Source organism: Lepidochelys kempii, chromosome 7 (genome assembly GCF_965140285.1).
Source record: "Lepidochelys kempii isolate rLepKem1 chromosome 7, rLepKem1.hap1, whole genome shotgun sequence".
NCBI classification, from domain to species: domain Eukaryota; kingdom Metazoa; phylum Chordata; order Testudines; family Cheloniidae; genus Lepidochelys; species Lepidochelys kempii.
The window spans coordinates 89,063,073-89,077,118 of NC_136386.1; the positions used below are offsets into that span (position 1 = coordinate 89,063,073).

Consider the following 14,046-nt stretch of genomic DNA (forward strand, 5'->3'; position numbering starts at 1 on the left):
TTCACTACTCAGGTCTTCCAAATCTCTCAACACATCTCCAAGCTCCAGTCCTCTCTCCTTCCTCCTCCCCCCCTGTCTGCCTGAAACAGGGGGTTTTATTAGGTTCCTAACAGGGCCTTGATTGACTGCAGGTGCTCCAATTAACCTGCAGCCACCTTCCCTAGTCTACAGGGGACCTCGCCTTAATTAGCCTTGAGTTTATATATTTCCCCTCTAGCACTCTCCCACTGCTCCCTGGCCCTCCTGAATCACACACTGTTCCCTTCATTCGGCCAGACGCCCAACTCCCCCACCTCCCCCCCACTTAAAGGTGCAGGACGGTCATTACGTCAGTAGCCCCATCAAAAAAGAAATGAGGTTGGTTTGTCATTTCTTCTTGACAAATCCATGTTGGCTACTACTTATTAGCCTATTATCACTTAATAATTTGTTCCAGTATCTTTCCAGGTATGTAAGATATAACAACTGGTCTACAGTTCCCCAGGTCTGCTTTGTTCCCCATTTTAAAGGTACTATGTTTGCTTTTCCTCCAGTCCTCTGGGACCTCACCTGTTCTCCCTGAGTTCTGAAAAATAATCGCTAATGGTTCAAAGGTTGCTTCTGCTAGTTCCTTAAGTACTCTAGGATGAATTTTGTCAGGACCTGCCGACTTGAATACATCTAACCTATCTTTAACCCGTTCTTTCCCTATTTTGGTTTTCATTCTTTCTCCTTTGTTGTTAACATTAATTGCCTAAAGTATGTGGTCATGAATTGCCTTTTTAATGAAAACTGAAGAAAAATCAACATTAAAATACCTCAGCTCACTTGTTATTGGCTCTCCTTCTCCACTAATAGTGGGCCTACACTTACCTTCATCTTTGTCTTTCTCCTAATTATTTATAGAACTTATCACCTTTTATATCCCTTGCAATGTGTAATTCATTTTGTGCTTTAGCCTCTCCGGTTTTGTCCCTACATGCTTGTGCTATTCTTTTATACTTATCCTTCACAAGTTTTCCATGTTTCCACTTTTTGTTAGGGTCCTTTTGATTTTCAGGTCATTAAAGAGCTCCTGATGGAGCCATACTGGATTCTTACTGTTGGGGACACTGGGGCATGGACACTAGGTAACTCGAGGGGATGGAAGACCCGAGTGTCGATAAAGCCCCCTCGCACTAGGCCCAGGTGTCCTTGGCCCCCCTCCTGCCTGGAGGCACTCGCAGCAGCTCTGCGTACTAGGCCCAAGTGTCCTTGGCCCCCCCGCCTGGAGGCACACACAGCAGTTATGCTAAGAATCTGCAACAATATGTTGCAGAGTCAGACTGCCTGAAACTAAGCAAGGCCAAACAGGGGAGATATGGAAGAACAATGCTGAATAAAGCAGCTTTATGTATAGTTTAACAAATGATACAGAGAATCAGGGAACTAGCTGGGAACTGGATTGGCTGGCTATATGGATACTTGGGGCAGCTTGCTATTGGATAAGTATGCTGGGAAAAAGGATGTATAAAAGCCTGTGTAACTTCCTGTTCTATGGTGCAGGATTTGAGATTTTATTCTCCCTGTACCTTTTTGCAGCTGCAAATAAACTTTTCTGCTTCTCCACCCCGTTGTGATTATTGGGTGTAGCACACCGGGTAACGAACCAACTCAAGCTGTTGTTCAGCCTCTCGGCACTGGATGCCAGCAACATTACTATTCTTCCTAACTTTTCTTTGCATCGGAATAGTTTGCTGTTGCGCCTTTATATGACGCACAATATAACTGGTGTAAGTCTTTTCAGGAATAACAATATGCAATGTCTTCTGATTTAAAAAGGAAACACTTTATTTTGCAACCCTCATTACATACAGTCAAGAATGACTATACTGCAATATATTGTGATGTGGTCTTATCTTTTAAAATAATTTGACAATTCCATTCCTTGTTTCTCTGTCTCCACATATGTGCCTATTGATTACATCAATTTTAACAAGAAATCCTACTGATATACTAGGATAAAAACTACAATTAACAGTGGGCTGCAACATAAAAGCCACAAATAATTGAGATCCAGATCATCCTGTTACACTCTAAGCTTTCTAATTAAAAGAAAAAATCCCTCAATTTGTCAAATATTTTAAAATCTATCATTTACAACACTGTGTTCGATATGCATTTCACAGTGTTAATATATTTAAAACTGTTGTACAATTTTAGTTAATAAAATGTCTGTAGTGCACTTTTTTTTAACTGCTGAGGCCAAACTAGCTTTCTTCTCCACTACACTAACTGATTAGGAGAGTCACTTTCATTATTTGCATGACCTGAAAGAGGAAACTGGAAATCCTGCTTTGATAGCATTAGCACTCTTTTTGAATTTGTAGGCTACACTTGTGTGTGTGTATATCCTGGCACTGCCTTCAGCCAAGTTGAAAAAATGGTTTCCACATGCTCAAACTGTCTAAATATTTGCACTGCCATGAGCCAGAAAATAATTTTTATAATAGAGAAACCCCTGATCCCATGAGTAAGTCTATTATTTGAGAAAATATTTGAGGCTCAGCAAAAACATAAGACCCTAATTACATTATTCTCTCTAATTGGCACATAGTTCCTATTTTTGAACTTGATTCTAAAATGTTGATTTTCAGCATGGCTAAAAATGTTCCCAGGCTTATGTTTCTAAGAAACATAAACAAAAACAAAGCCCTTTCTAATACATATACATACGGATAACGTTGATAATGTTCTGTTAACATACCGTAGTTGATAACATTCTGCTAATATTCACTACAAAATCCATGGACTGCTATCACTTTATATTAAAGGGCCATCTTTTCATATGGTTTGCAAAAATGCACTTGGAAATACAGTTTGCATATGCAGACCCTTCCCATTTGCACAAACAAACGAGGCACTTGAACTGACAATTGCCCATTTGGGGTTAGATTTTGCCCTACATGACCTCATATGAATTGATGGTGAGCTGATGGGCCACACAGCAGCTGGAGTCCCCAGAAAGAATCCTGGCTGACTTAACTGGAATTATTCTTAGGGGCTACCAGTCACTCACTCTGGCAGGCCCATTGCACCCCACTACCTTCATCTAAGCAAGAAGGTAAAGGCAGATTCCAACCTTTACCCATGTGTATAGGGAGTCACCAGAATGTGCACCTTTGAATTCACAAATTCATCTGTGTACACAAATGGATACACCAGATCATTTATGAAGGCCCTTTGAAAATTTGTCCCTAAATGTCCCCAAGTACAATGCATTAAAGCTTAAATTTTTAAAGACAGTTCCAAATTTTAAGTTTCCTGAGGATCCCCAGACTGTGAGCCTTAACCCTGAAATACAGCCATTAGTTTCTGTTAATGGCTTGCCATTATTTAGGTTTAGTTAAATAGTAATTGCTTTTTTGGTTATGTGTTTCACTGAATGCAGCCATTGCTCTCCCTTCCCCTGTGACTCCAGCAAGTCACTATAATGCAAACCTAATAAAATACCTTCTTTTTAGCCTTCAAACATACATAAACAAATGAGGGAGGTCGAATAAAAAACAAAAGGAAAGAAAAGATTGCAAAGGAAGGTAATAAATATAGATAATAAATAAATAATAAAAACAAAAAAGCAACACTGAAGAAAAAAGCAACACATCTATTTTTTAAAAACAAGAAAAATGAGACGGATTTCAGGAGACAGTGAGTTCCATATTAGAAAACTCACACAACAAGAGTGACTTCAGACAATGGGTGTGTGGGGAGGTGGGGGAGAATCCTTAAAAAGCGGATGGCATCCAAAGACAAGATACCTGTCAGTACCAGGAATAAGTTTTAATTCAGCTAAGCACACACTTAACTTTAAGCACATGAATGGATTAAGTAATTACATGCTTTGCTGAAGTGGGGGCTCAAAAACCAATAGTGCTAACTTAATGACAACCTGCTACTCTATAGGCAGCCAATGAAAAGAATGCAGGACAGGCAAAGTAAACTCATGTTTGCTCAAGTCATAGAACTATATTTTAAATAGCAATGCCAGTATAAATATTATTATTAAAGCCTAAGGGAAAGAGAAAATATATAACACCAGGGAGAGAATTTAATTCTGACTAGTAAAATGTAAATATATCAGCAAAAATAATAATAAAAAAACCTCACTGAAACAAGTCAATAAGCTGCATGAAAAATGAGATTTTGCTAGGAGTGATGAAAGAGAAGTGGTGAAATGACAGTTACTCCTTTGATCAGTCAAAGAAAAACATTGATAGGTTTGGATGCAGCTCATCTAAGCCTCCTTAGAAAAAAAAGGACAGTGACTGTAAATACAGGTCTTAAAGCACAGCTAAGGTAACGATGAGGAAAACTATTAGTCAGGGCCAGATTAAGACATAGGCCCCTGACTTGGGCCACAGCTCCTAGTATCAGGTAACGAGGGCAGAATCTCAGTTTTAATTTTAAAAAAGTAAGCCCTCAGGGTTATAAAAATCAAAAACTTTTTAAAATGGAATCTGAGCATAACCAAAACAACATCTGCTTGATTCTGCGGATGGTCTGGAACAATCGCTCTGAGAGATAGGTGAACTGCTGCATGTATCTCAACAGGGTGTTAATTTCATGACACACTGCCTGGGGATTCTATGTGGCAGGAGGAGAAGCTTGCAGGGGATTTAGCCCACTAAGCATGTATGCCCTGGTTACTGGGGAAAATACTGGGTGGCGTACACTTCTGCCAGCCTGCCTATATATGGGGAGAGGGGACTGCTCCTGTTGCTGCTTCTAGGTGACCCCATGCTGCTGACCCATTGCTCTAGCTTGGGATGTGTCCCCCCTTGCCATTGCCACCCCAGGGAGGGACAAGGCCAAATTGCAGAGGGTCTCATATTGTGGTGTGCAAAGGGATCCAGATTGCCTTGATCTGGCCCTGGTAGTGGTTAAAGTGGTGTAGAATGTGAAGAACTTCAGGAATCTATGGAACATGGAAAAATCCCAGTAGAAGTGATGGGGAGAAAAGCATCAGACTCTCTCTAAGAGTATGTGAAATTCATAGAGTTCTAAGAACTCTGTCACCCCATGTGATTTCAATAACTGCATTAGAAGCCACCTGTTTCCTATTGGATTTGTTAGAGCTTCAGCAGTGGCTCCACCTGGAATTAATTTAAGAAAACAGGTGCTCTCTTTTTAGGAATTTTCTTTATATATAATGAATAATAATTCAACTTATTATGTAATGTTTGCTGAACGGGATCCTGCCACTGGTATGCATTGTGGTTCTTCTGCGATTACTGTTATTCTTGGGAACAAGAATCATGTTAAATGTATGCTTCTCTTTGTGACCCAGCAACCTCTTTGTGCCAACTGGCAGAGTGCACAGTGGGTTAATAGGATTTTACAGGACTCCTCGGGGTCAGATGTATATGTAATAGTTCACCAAAGGGTGACATGTGAGATCTCTACTGAGAGCCAGTAGCTCATTGGTCATCATAATCATTCCTAAATGTAAGGATGGATAATATTTAAGAAGTTATTTGTCTATACTGAAAATTAGGTTCTTAAGGTCCTGGAGTCAAGAAAGGTCACCAAGAAGTGATGTCACTTGGACATGTTCCTTCCAGGCAGGAGGTAACAGACACCCACCTCCCTATTTCATCATATGTGTATTGTCTGCCACACAATGAAGATCTATTTGTATACCAAGCCAGGTGCAAGTCAAGAAATTGTGAAATCTACAAGAAAGAGAAAATTTGCAAGAAGAAACAAAAACAAGAGGGGGGAGGGTATCCTGTTTATAAATGAAAACAAAGGATAGAACTTGTATATCTTGGAAGGCAAAGGAACACACTGGATCCTTCACCAGGGAAGCAAGCTGACAGCATACTTGTCTCATGAAAGGAGGATCACAGCCAAGTCTGGTTAAAAAGTACTGCAAGGAATTTGAATGAGCCAAACTCAACAAGACATAGAGTATCTTGGTAATTAAGTCTAGGTTCTAGAATGTGTGTTATAATTTTGTTTTCGAAGTAACCATTTGTTCCCAATATTTTCATTACTTGAATCTCCATGCTTTGCTAAATAAACTTATGAACTTTGAATTCACTATACACATATCTAAGTGCTGTGTGTTAAGTGGAACAGTGATTGGAGGTAGAACTGGTAAACTGTACTGTTTCTTTGGAAGTAGTGAATCTGAATACCGTGAGTGTCCAGTGAATCAGGAGCTGGACACTCCAAGGAGACACTCAGAGGGCTTGAGGGTTGGAGTGTGCTTATGGTAAATAAAATGTGTTACTGTGTTACCAGCCTATCTATAACACATCAGAAACAATATTTATACTTTTCACATTTTCTATTCCTCTTGGCTTAATAAATATGTGTTAATTACATGAGGACATAGTATGCATTGAAATAATAAAACACCATGGTTAAAATATTAAAAACTGTTGGCTTTCTGAGCTGCTAAAATCCATCATACTTTTATAGCAAGTAATGGCAGACATCAATATGATATAATGTTCAGTTGAACTGACGTTGAGGGTGGTCAACACCTCTTAGAATGAGGTCCTTACTATTTATAGTTTCCAATGATGCTTGCTAAATTTCTGATCTTTTTAGTGAACCTGATGTAAGGTTATGTAGTAATCCTTATTCATTCAAAGAACGGTTTATGATATACCATAAACAGCGGAACATGTGATGCTTGCTACTACTAAGTGACAAAATACTATTATGCAATTTTCAGTTATTGCAAATCACAGCACTTTGCTAAAGCACAATTGTGTCTCATGCTTTCTATGCGAAACTCTTTCACTTCATAGTCTTAAATTTTGAAAGGATAAACCCTTAAAGAGCAATTAGCTGAAGTTAATTAAGAGCCGTTTGAAAAATAATCCAGGTTAAAGTTTCTGCCAAGTAGATTTTCTCCAAGAGGAATTTTATCTTGTCAGACATAGATATAACAACTGTTGAGTGACGAAGCAGGTTCCAAATTTTCTCCTTTTACTCATAGCTTTTCAGTCATTTCTACTGTTCTATTCATGCCTTTTCCAGGCAATTGCTTTCAAGAAGTCAAGCAAATCCAGATGTGGTATTTAACTAATAAAGGCCATATCTTTTGAAAGAACATTTCCTTTATAACCTTTGTAAAGGTAGACAGCACTGATGACTTCTGCTTTTTTAAAGTCAAAATGTCACTATATGGGGGGCAATGGCATGATTGCTGACTCTGGCACCTTGGGATTGTATGCAAGGGCTAACCCTTGACTTGTAAAACTGCAGGTAAGGACCTAGAAGGTGCCATAACAGCTTGTCTGTTCTTCTTACTGTGAAACTGTCCATCTAATTAAGGTCTCTCTAACATTAGGAATCTTCTGCCTCATCTTTCTTGTTGTGTGAAATATTGAGCACTAGAAAACAAACAAGGAAAAGCACAAGATAAAAGTACAGCAGAATGTTAAGCTATCTACTGACATTCTAGCTTCTAAAAAAATGGATTGCTCCACAAGAGATCCAATTCTGCAGGCTTTCTCAAGCAAAATATCTACTAAAGTCAATGGGAGTTTTACTAGGATTTGGGCTAAATGAGCCAAGTGATCATAAGGCCTTAAAAGTGGTCAATGGACATTGAAAATACTTTCTTGCATGATATTTATGTTGACGTGCATATCAATGTAATTTAATCTGTTTAGGTTTTTAGACCACAACCACCCACCTACCTCACCTATCTGAGGAGCACATACTGCATATCAAAAACATGGCTTTAAATGACATAAACCTGAGAGGATTTTCTATGAAATGATGAAGAGAGTGCATTACTTTTTTTCATCTTATATTAGCTGCTAATGAATTAGAAAGTGAAGGTCTAACAAAGGCTGTGTATGCAATAATTGAGTTATATTACTCAGCAAATCCCAACACCTACTACCAAGTTTTCTCCCCACATTATCCCCCTGGAAATCTAAATAGTAGCACTGACATGGCATATATGTAACTCTCTCTCTCTGCAAAGCAATGTTTAGTTGCCTGTGGTTAGTTTACTGGACTACAGTAACTTCATAAAATTGGTCTTTGTATAAGCTGCTACTGACCATTAAAATAAAATTAGGAGGTCTGCCTAGTTATCTGCTGCAAGATCATCACTTCAAGTCTGATTCAGCATTCCTTCTGTACCCCAAATTCCCACTGAAATCAATGAGAGTTTTATTTATTTAAGGAATCAAGGATGAAGTCCTATATATTTTGTTACGGGGCCATAATTCTGCACAATGAGGAGAAAAGTAACTTAATAGAGAGGTGCAATAGGTTAAAAAAGGTGTTTGGAGTGATAAACAGAAAATGTCTCTTTATTCTGTTGGCACACTCCAGCATTACCAAAATTAATGCAAGACACTGAAAATGGGACACAGACTTATTATATGACAGAAGAATTTTGAGTTTCAATTCTTATAAAACGAATAATATTTAGTTCCTTTCCATTTCTCTCTACAATAAAACCATACATTCTTCATACAGACTTCCTTAAGCCCACAAAGACTAATGCGAAACTACTATGTATATTTTAGTAGTAAGCTTTAATTTAGGCCAACAGAACTGAAAGGCTATGATAGTCACACTTTTCAACTGTTTGATTCTGAGAAGAACCCTAATATCTAATCTTTTGCCTTCCTTAAAGTGGTAATGGTAAAGAGATCTGCAAAAGAGAAAACATCAGATTTTTATACAATAGCTTCAGTTTCTCTTTAAATTATTCTTGACTTAGAGCCACTTGTGTTTAAAGTCACTATTAACCTTTATCTGAGCAAATCTTGATTTTATTCATTTATTCTGAAGTGTTAAGAAGGATATTCCAGGCCTACCTGGAAAAGCTAAAGGTTTAGGGTGAAATTCACAAAGCTCATTAGGTGCCTAAATCCCCTACTGCAAGCCACACAACTCCTGCTGAACCCTGTAATTCACAAAGCTCATTTGGTGCCTAAGTTTTTTCCTCTGGGCATATGCATTGCTGCCTAATTTTAGGCACCTGGACACCTATCTCCTGCTAAACCCCAAAACGATTCATGAGCCAGGGAAGACAGTCGTTCATTCACCTAACTTGCTCCAGGGGCTGGATCTGGTTAGCGCCTTTTGGGCACACCAGCTGAATTGGGCCCCATTCAAAGGCTGTCCAGAAGAGGAGTAAGAGATGATTGTGGTGCTGCCACCCACCTTATGACCTTTAGACTAGTGGTTAGAGTGCTCACCTGGGATGTGTGAAACTTGGTGGGTGTCCTAACAACTGGACTACAGAGTCATTCCCACTCTCTCCCACCAATCACGCTTTCATGATTTAACCAGAGTGCTTCAACAGGAGAGACTGAGGGAGCCCCAGATCAGAACATCCCATAGTTCAGTAGTCAAAGCATTCTCCTGAGAGGTTGGACTTCCCTGTTCAAATCTTTTCTCCCCTTCTGCCAGGAAGTGGGGGAATTGAATATGGGTATCACACATCCCAAGTGAGTGTTCTAACCAGTGGGCCAAAAGTTATAAAGTTGGACATAACCACCACCTCCTCCTCTATGCCGATACCTAAATTATTCTTGCAAGAAACTATGTAGGCACCTAAGCCAGGAAAGAAATTCCTTTTCGTGGGTCCGTAGCAGAGCTAAGTGCCTCACTGTAGCCTGGACTTAGGAGCTTTTCTCTGAGAAAGGGCCACTCTTTAGCACATTGTCATCTTCCATTGGCTAGCATAGGCAGGGAGCCACCTAGCATGCTGGCTTTTGTGGATCACATTCAAAGATGCCTTTCTCTCCCCATTAGGGAGAGGTTCACTAGGCTTTGTGAATCAGACTTGTTCCTGTGAATTTCTAGGCACCCAAGGTGCTCAGCATTGCAACACCTAAGTCCCTTCCTGGATTCCATCCCTAGAGTCTAAACATATAGAAGTCTTTCTGTTAAGCAGAAGATATTGACCAAGTGGGAATTGTTGCAGCTCTTGTTTCTGTTTGTTAGCACTTTTATTATTTAAAACATTTTGAAGTGATTAAACACTAGTCTTAACTTCTAGAAGGAATACTTTAAGCCAGTATTTTGGATGAAAATATTATTCCATAGCAAAGTAACTGTATCATTCAAAAACTACTCGCCTTTCCCCTCTTCAACCTTCTTTTACAGAACATATTTTATTTGCTAAGGTTTGAAAAACTCAGGACTGTTTGAAAATAGCCCAAAATATGTCAATAATTTCTACTGAGGCAATGTCTTTGTCATCTTGAGGTTTTTTTATCAGTTTAGAATTGACATACATTAATTCCTACCTTAAAATATTTCATGACAACTATTTGCCAATCACTTTTAAAATTAAACTCTTTAGATTAACAAAGCATTATACTATATTTCTTTTATTTCCTATCAGACATTTCACTTCCTATTTTATAGCATCATGTAATAAAAAGTGTATGTTTTTAAAAATTTCTTGATTTGATTTCAATTAAAACACAGGGTATAGGCAGTACATTGAGATTAATTGGTTAAAGCCAAAATCATTAGTTGCCACTTACTTTGCTTTTGCTTCTGCATCTTCATAGGCCTTATTGGAAACATCATCCAGACCTCCAATCAAATGTTTGAAAGAGCTGTAAGAATAAAGTGAAATTTCTAAGATATATGACTTTTCTAATATGGAATTAAAACAAGAAAAATATGTTTATTCAACAGCATGTCATCATCTTGACCTTGATCTATCAATAAGGACAGATATGATCAACAGAAGCTGGGAATGGACACAAAGAGAAAGAAGTAGAGAACTAATATGCTCACCTCACATTTCATTTTCAAAACACTTTCATAAATGTTTAATAAGAAATAATAACACATACATAAATTAAAAGTAAGGCCCAATCTTATTCCTCAAGCTGTTTTAGGGACTGATCAAATTGAACTCGGTGGCAAAACTCTGACTGACTGCAATGGCCATATTTTGCTTATAATTTCTATAAAATGTTAGGCAAAAAAGTCGTAATAATGAGGGTTATTTATAACTGTGTATATAGTGCAATAACCATCAGCTTCCCTTTACACATGGCCTTTTACGTAATAATAATCATGGTTATGACTGAAATATCACATAAACATACACACAACACAACTCTTTAGTTTTGCCACTTCGTTGAAGTCAGAATTTTTGAAATTATATGACATACACTACCATTTACACACAACTTAGTAAAAGCAACAGGAAATGCATTAACTAAAAACTGAAATGAAAGACTATCTTTGAGCTTCCATGAAAATTATGTCCTTTTAAGAATTTTACCATGGTTAAGGGCTATAATTTTAACTCTTAAGATGTGTTCGTGATTAAGCTAAGACCTCTTTTCACAAAGGAGCTGATTACTCAGTAGTGTTTCAAAAATATGTATAAATTTGTACCATGGTTTCAGGGTTGTCTTTGGCAAAGAAACCTGGCCATGTGCGTGGCTGCAAACTCTTATCTGGATAACAGTGAAATCAAAACATACATACACAAAATATGTTCATTGACAAACATCTTATTAAATCTTTGGGCTCTGAATCTAGATTTCATGGGCGATTTGTACAGTATTTTCTCTTCTATAAAGATTTGAATGTAAGGTAGTCAAAGGACAAAAAGCTAAAGCTATAGCAGACAAAACTTATCCATAATATAACCCTGTGGCATACACATAGGCAACTCCTGACCCATCAGCTTTACTGCTAGTGAAGCCTGCCAATCAGCCAGATGTCTCTGCAAGAATACCTTTCACAGCTTGGCATCTGTGTCTTGTGAGTGCCAACTATATGCCATTTGGGGTTATGAGTACTGGCCAAATCCGTGAAAGATGACAAGGAGAAAGAAGAGATGAGTTTATGTATATTATTGTTTGCTTGCACCACCTACAAATATGTGAGCAAGAAGGAGGTGCTGTTGTAATGCCCCTGGTATTTTGTAATGCCCCATATATTTTGTAATGCCCCTGGTATTTTGCCAACTGACAGAGGAGTAAAATGATAGCTTAGATATGCTTGAATGTAGTTATGAAAATTATTTTTTGCAATGTTCATGAATAAGTGTTTCCACAGTGAAACAGCATGTAATAGAATAATAAGAAAATGTAGAAGTACTACAAAAATTAGTCTATTATTATTAATATTCTATTTAAATATTCAAACATTGCATGCTTAGGATACAGCTGGATCCTAAGGTCCATAGGAATAATCTCTTTTTCTTCCATTCCAACCTTCCACCACTGCATCAAGCTGACTTTCCCCAGGATTTCAGCAGTGTACCAGGATACTTATAGCATTTTACATCTTCTTCTTCTATCCAACTGTCTCCATGAACAAATCTTACCCCAGCCTTAGGTCTCCTGAAAGCTGTGAGAGGAATGGGCTTGAAAGGACCTTGTGGAATATCATTACTTATTAATAAAACAAACCTCAAAAGAATGTTTAATCCTAAACCACAGCCTGTATAAGATCAGTGGTGCTAGGATAGAATGAAATCTGTTTTACTTTCCATCAAGCTTCAGCTGTGTGTCAAACAACTCATCATATAGAGAGATGACACAGCCACCCTTGCTGAAATCCCCAAATTCACAGCCATTTCATCAGAAGTTAAAACAAGGGCTTTAGAGTAAGGAGATATCTGTAACAACAACAAAAAAAACACAGCACCACCTCCCCATTCCTCTAAGCATTTCCATGCAGAAAGTAGCACATTTGGGCTCAGTTGTTGCATTGCTAAAAGAGCTGGGGAGAGGACAGCATCGTCATCATGTGCTCCTGAATGCACTGTGTCTTAGTTGGGAAGTGCGAATGAGGCACTTAGTGGGGCTGGCAGGCTGCAGGCTGGCAGGAAGGGAAGGTCATAAGCTCACCCCTTTGTAGGATATGTAGCACCAGCCGCTCATTCCCAAAACTGGGGCACAAGGGTAGCAGGATGCTTTCTGTACCCTCTCCTTCCTCACAGACAATGGTGTTTACTTTTTTTTTTTTTGCAACAATATTCTGTAATCCCACTGCTGATGATATTTGTGTTTTAATATGAACTTTCAATCCAGGACACAGCAGGAGAAACAGAAGAGACATATAAACGTGTTTATGATATCAAAGTTTCAACAAAAATGGTTGAGATCATGCAAATGACTTTATAGCAGAATCTACTAAAGAAAAAGATGGTCAGTGGAGGAGACACCTCCTGTTTAAATACAAATATGTCATGACACTGTATCTACGTGTGTTAGGAAATCAAGTAAAATAGATTTATGCTTAAATTTGATACCATATGTTTGAGAGTTTTCTCATTGTCACAATCTTCTTCTTTTTGAAGAAAACAGTTCACAACTCAAAATTTCAGTAACAGTGGCTCTCTTTGCCTAGAAGTTCAGCTTTGTTCTTAACAGATTTTGTTGTTTGATTTTCACAGGCATGTGTATGCATTTGATTGTGATGGGAGTTCCAATATTTGAGCTGCTGAATTATTAAAATCCCAAAAGAAAGGGAATACTATTAGCTCAAAATAGGGTCATGCAACAAGTCTTTGACAGGACTCCTACTTTCTACACAGAGTTTGTCTTCATGCAGTCAATCCTTTTGGTAAGTCTCCTTGGTTCTGGTCATCCCATTCACCAGGAGGCACATCCAGGCAGCAAGCTCTCTCAAGCTCTTGGCTGAGAACTCTGCTCTCCTTCCTGGTCAGCCTTAAATTGAGCGGGGCTTCCTTTATATAATTCTCCTCTGCACATCTGATATCTTCTACAGGTGTAGCAGAGTGAATCCAATTGGGCTCATTGGTCTTCATTAATCCCTTCCTTGCCAGAGTGGTGGCCTGTTTGCCCCCCAGGGTCTCACTGGTAACAGCCTTTGAACTATTTAAGGTCTGTTTTGTTAAGACATTTTGCTGCAACTAACATGTAATTGAAGAAGATAGTGAAGAGAAACTAAAAAATTTAACTATTCTCTTTGTTTCTTTCTTCTTCAGACTCAGAAGAGTAAAATCAATAGTTTAACATATATGTCAGCACACAAAGTATGTGAGCTAATACCTTTTATTGAACCAACTTCTGTTGGTGAGAGAGACAGCAGAAG

General features: G+C 38.4%; 1 protein-coding gene across 2 annotated transcripts in view; it reads right to left on the bottom strand.

Annotated features, from left to right (window-relative positions):
* Positions 1–14,046, bottom strand: part of PRKG1 (protein kinase cGMP-dependent 1) — a 903,020-nt gene that overhangs the window by 107,554 nt on the left and 781,420 nt on the right. For both annotated transcript variants that reach the window (XM_073353692.2, XM_073353691.2), the window contains one exon: positions 10,500–10,574. In XM_073353692.2, the coding sequence (XP_073209793.1) occupies positions 10,500–10,574 (75 nt within the window). The remainder of the gene's footprint in view (positions 1–10,499; positions 10,575–14,046) is intronic.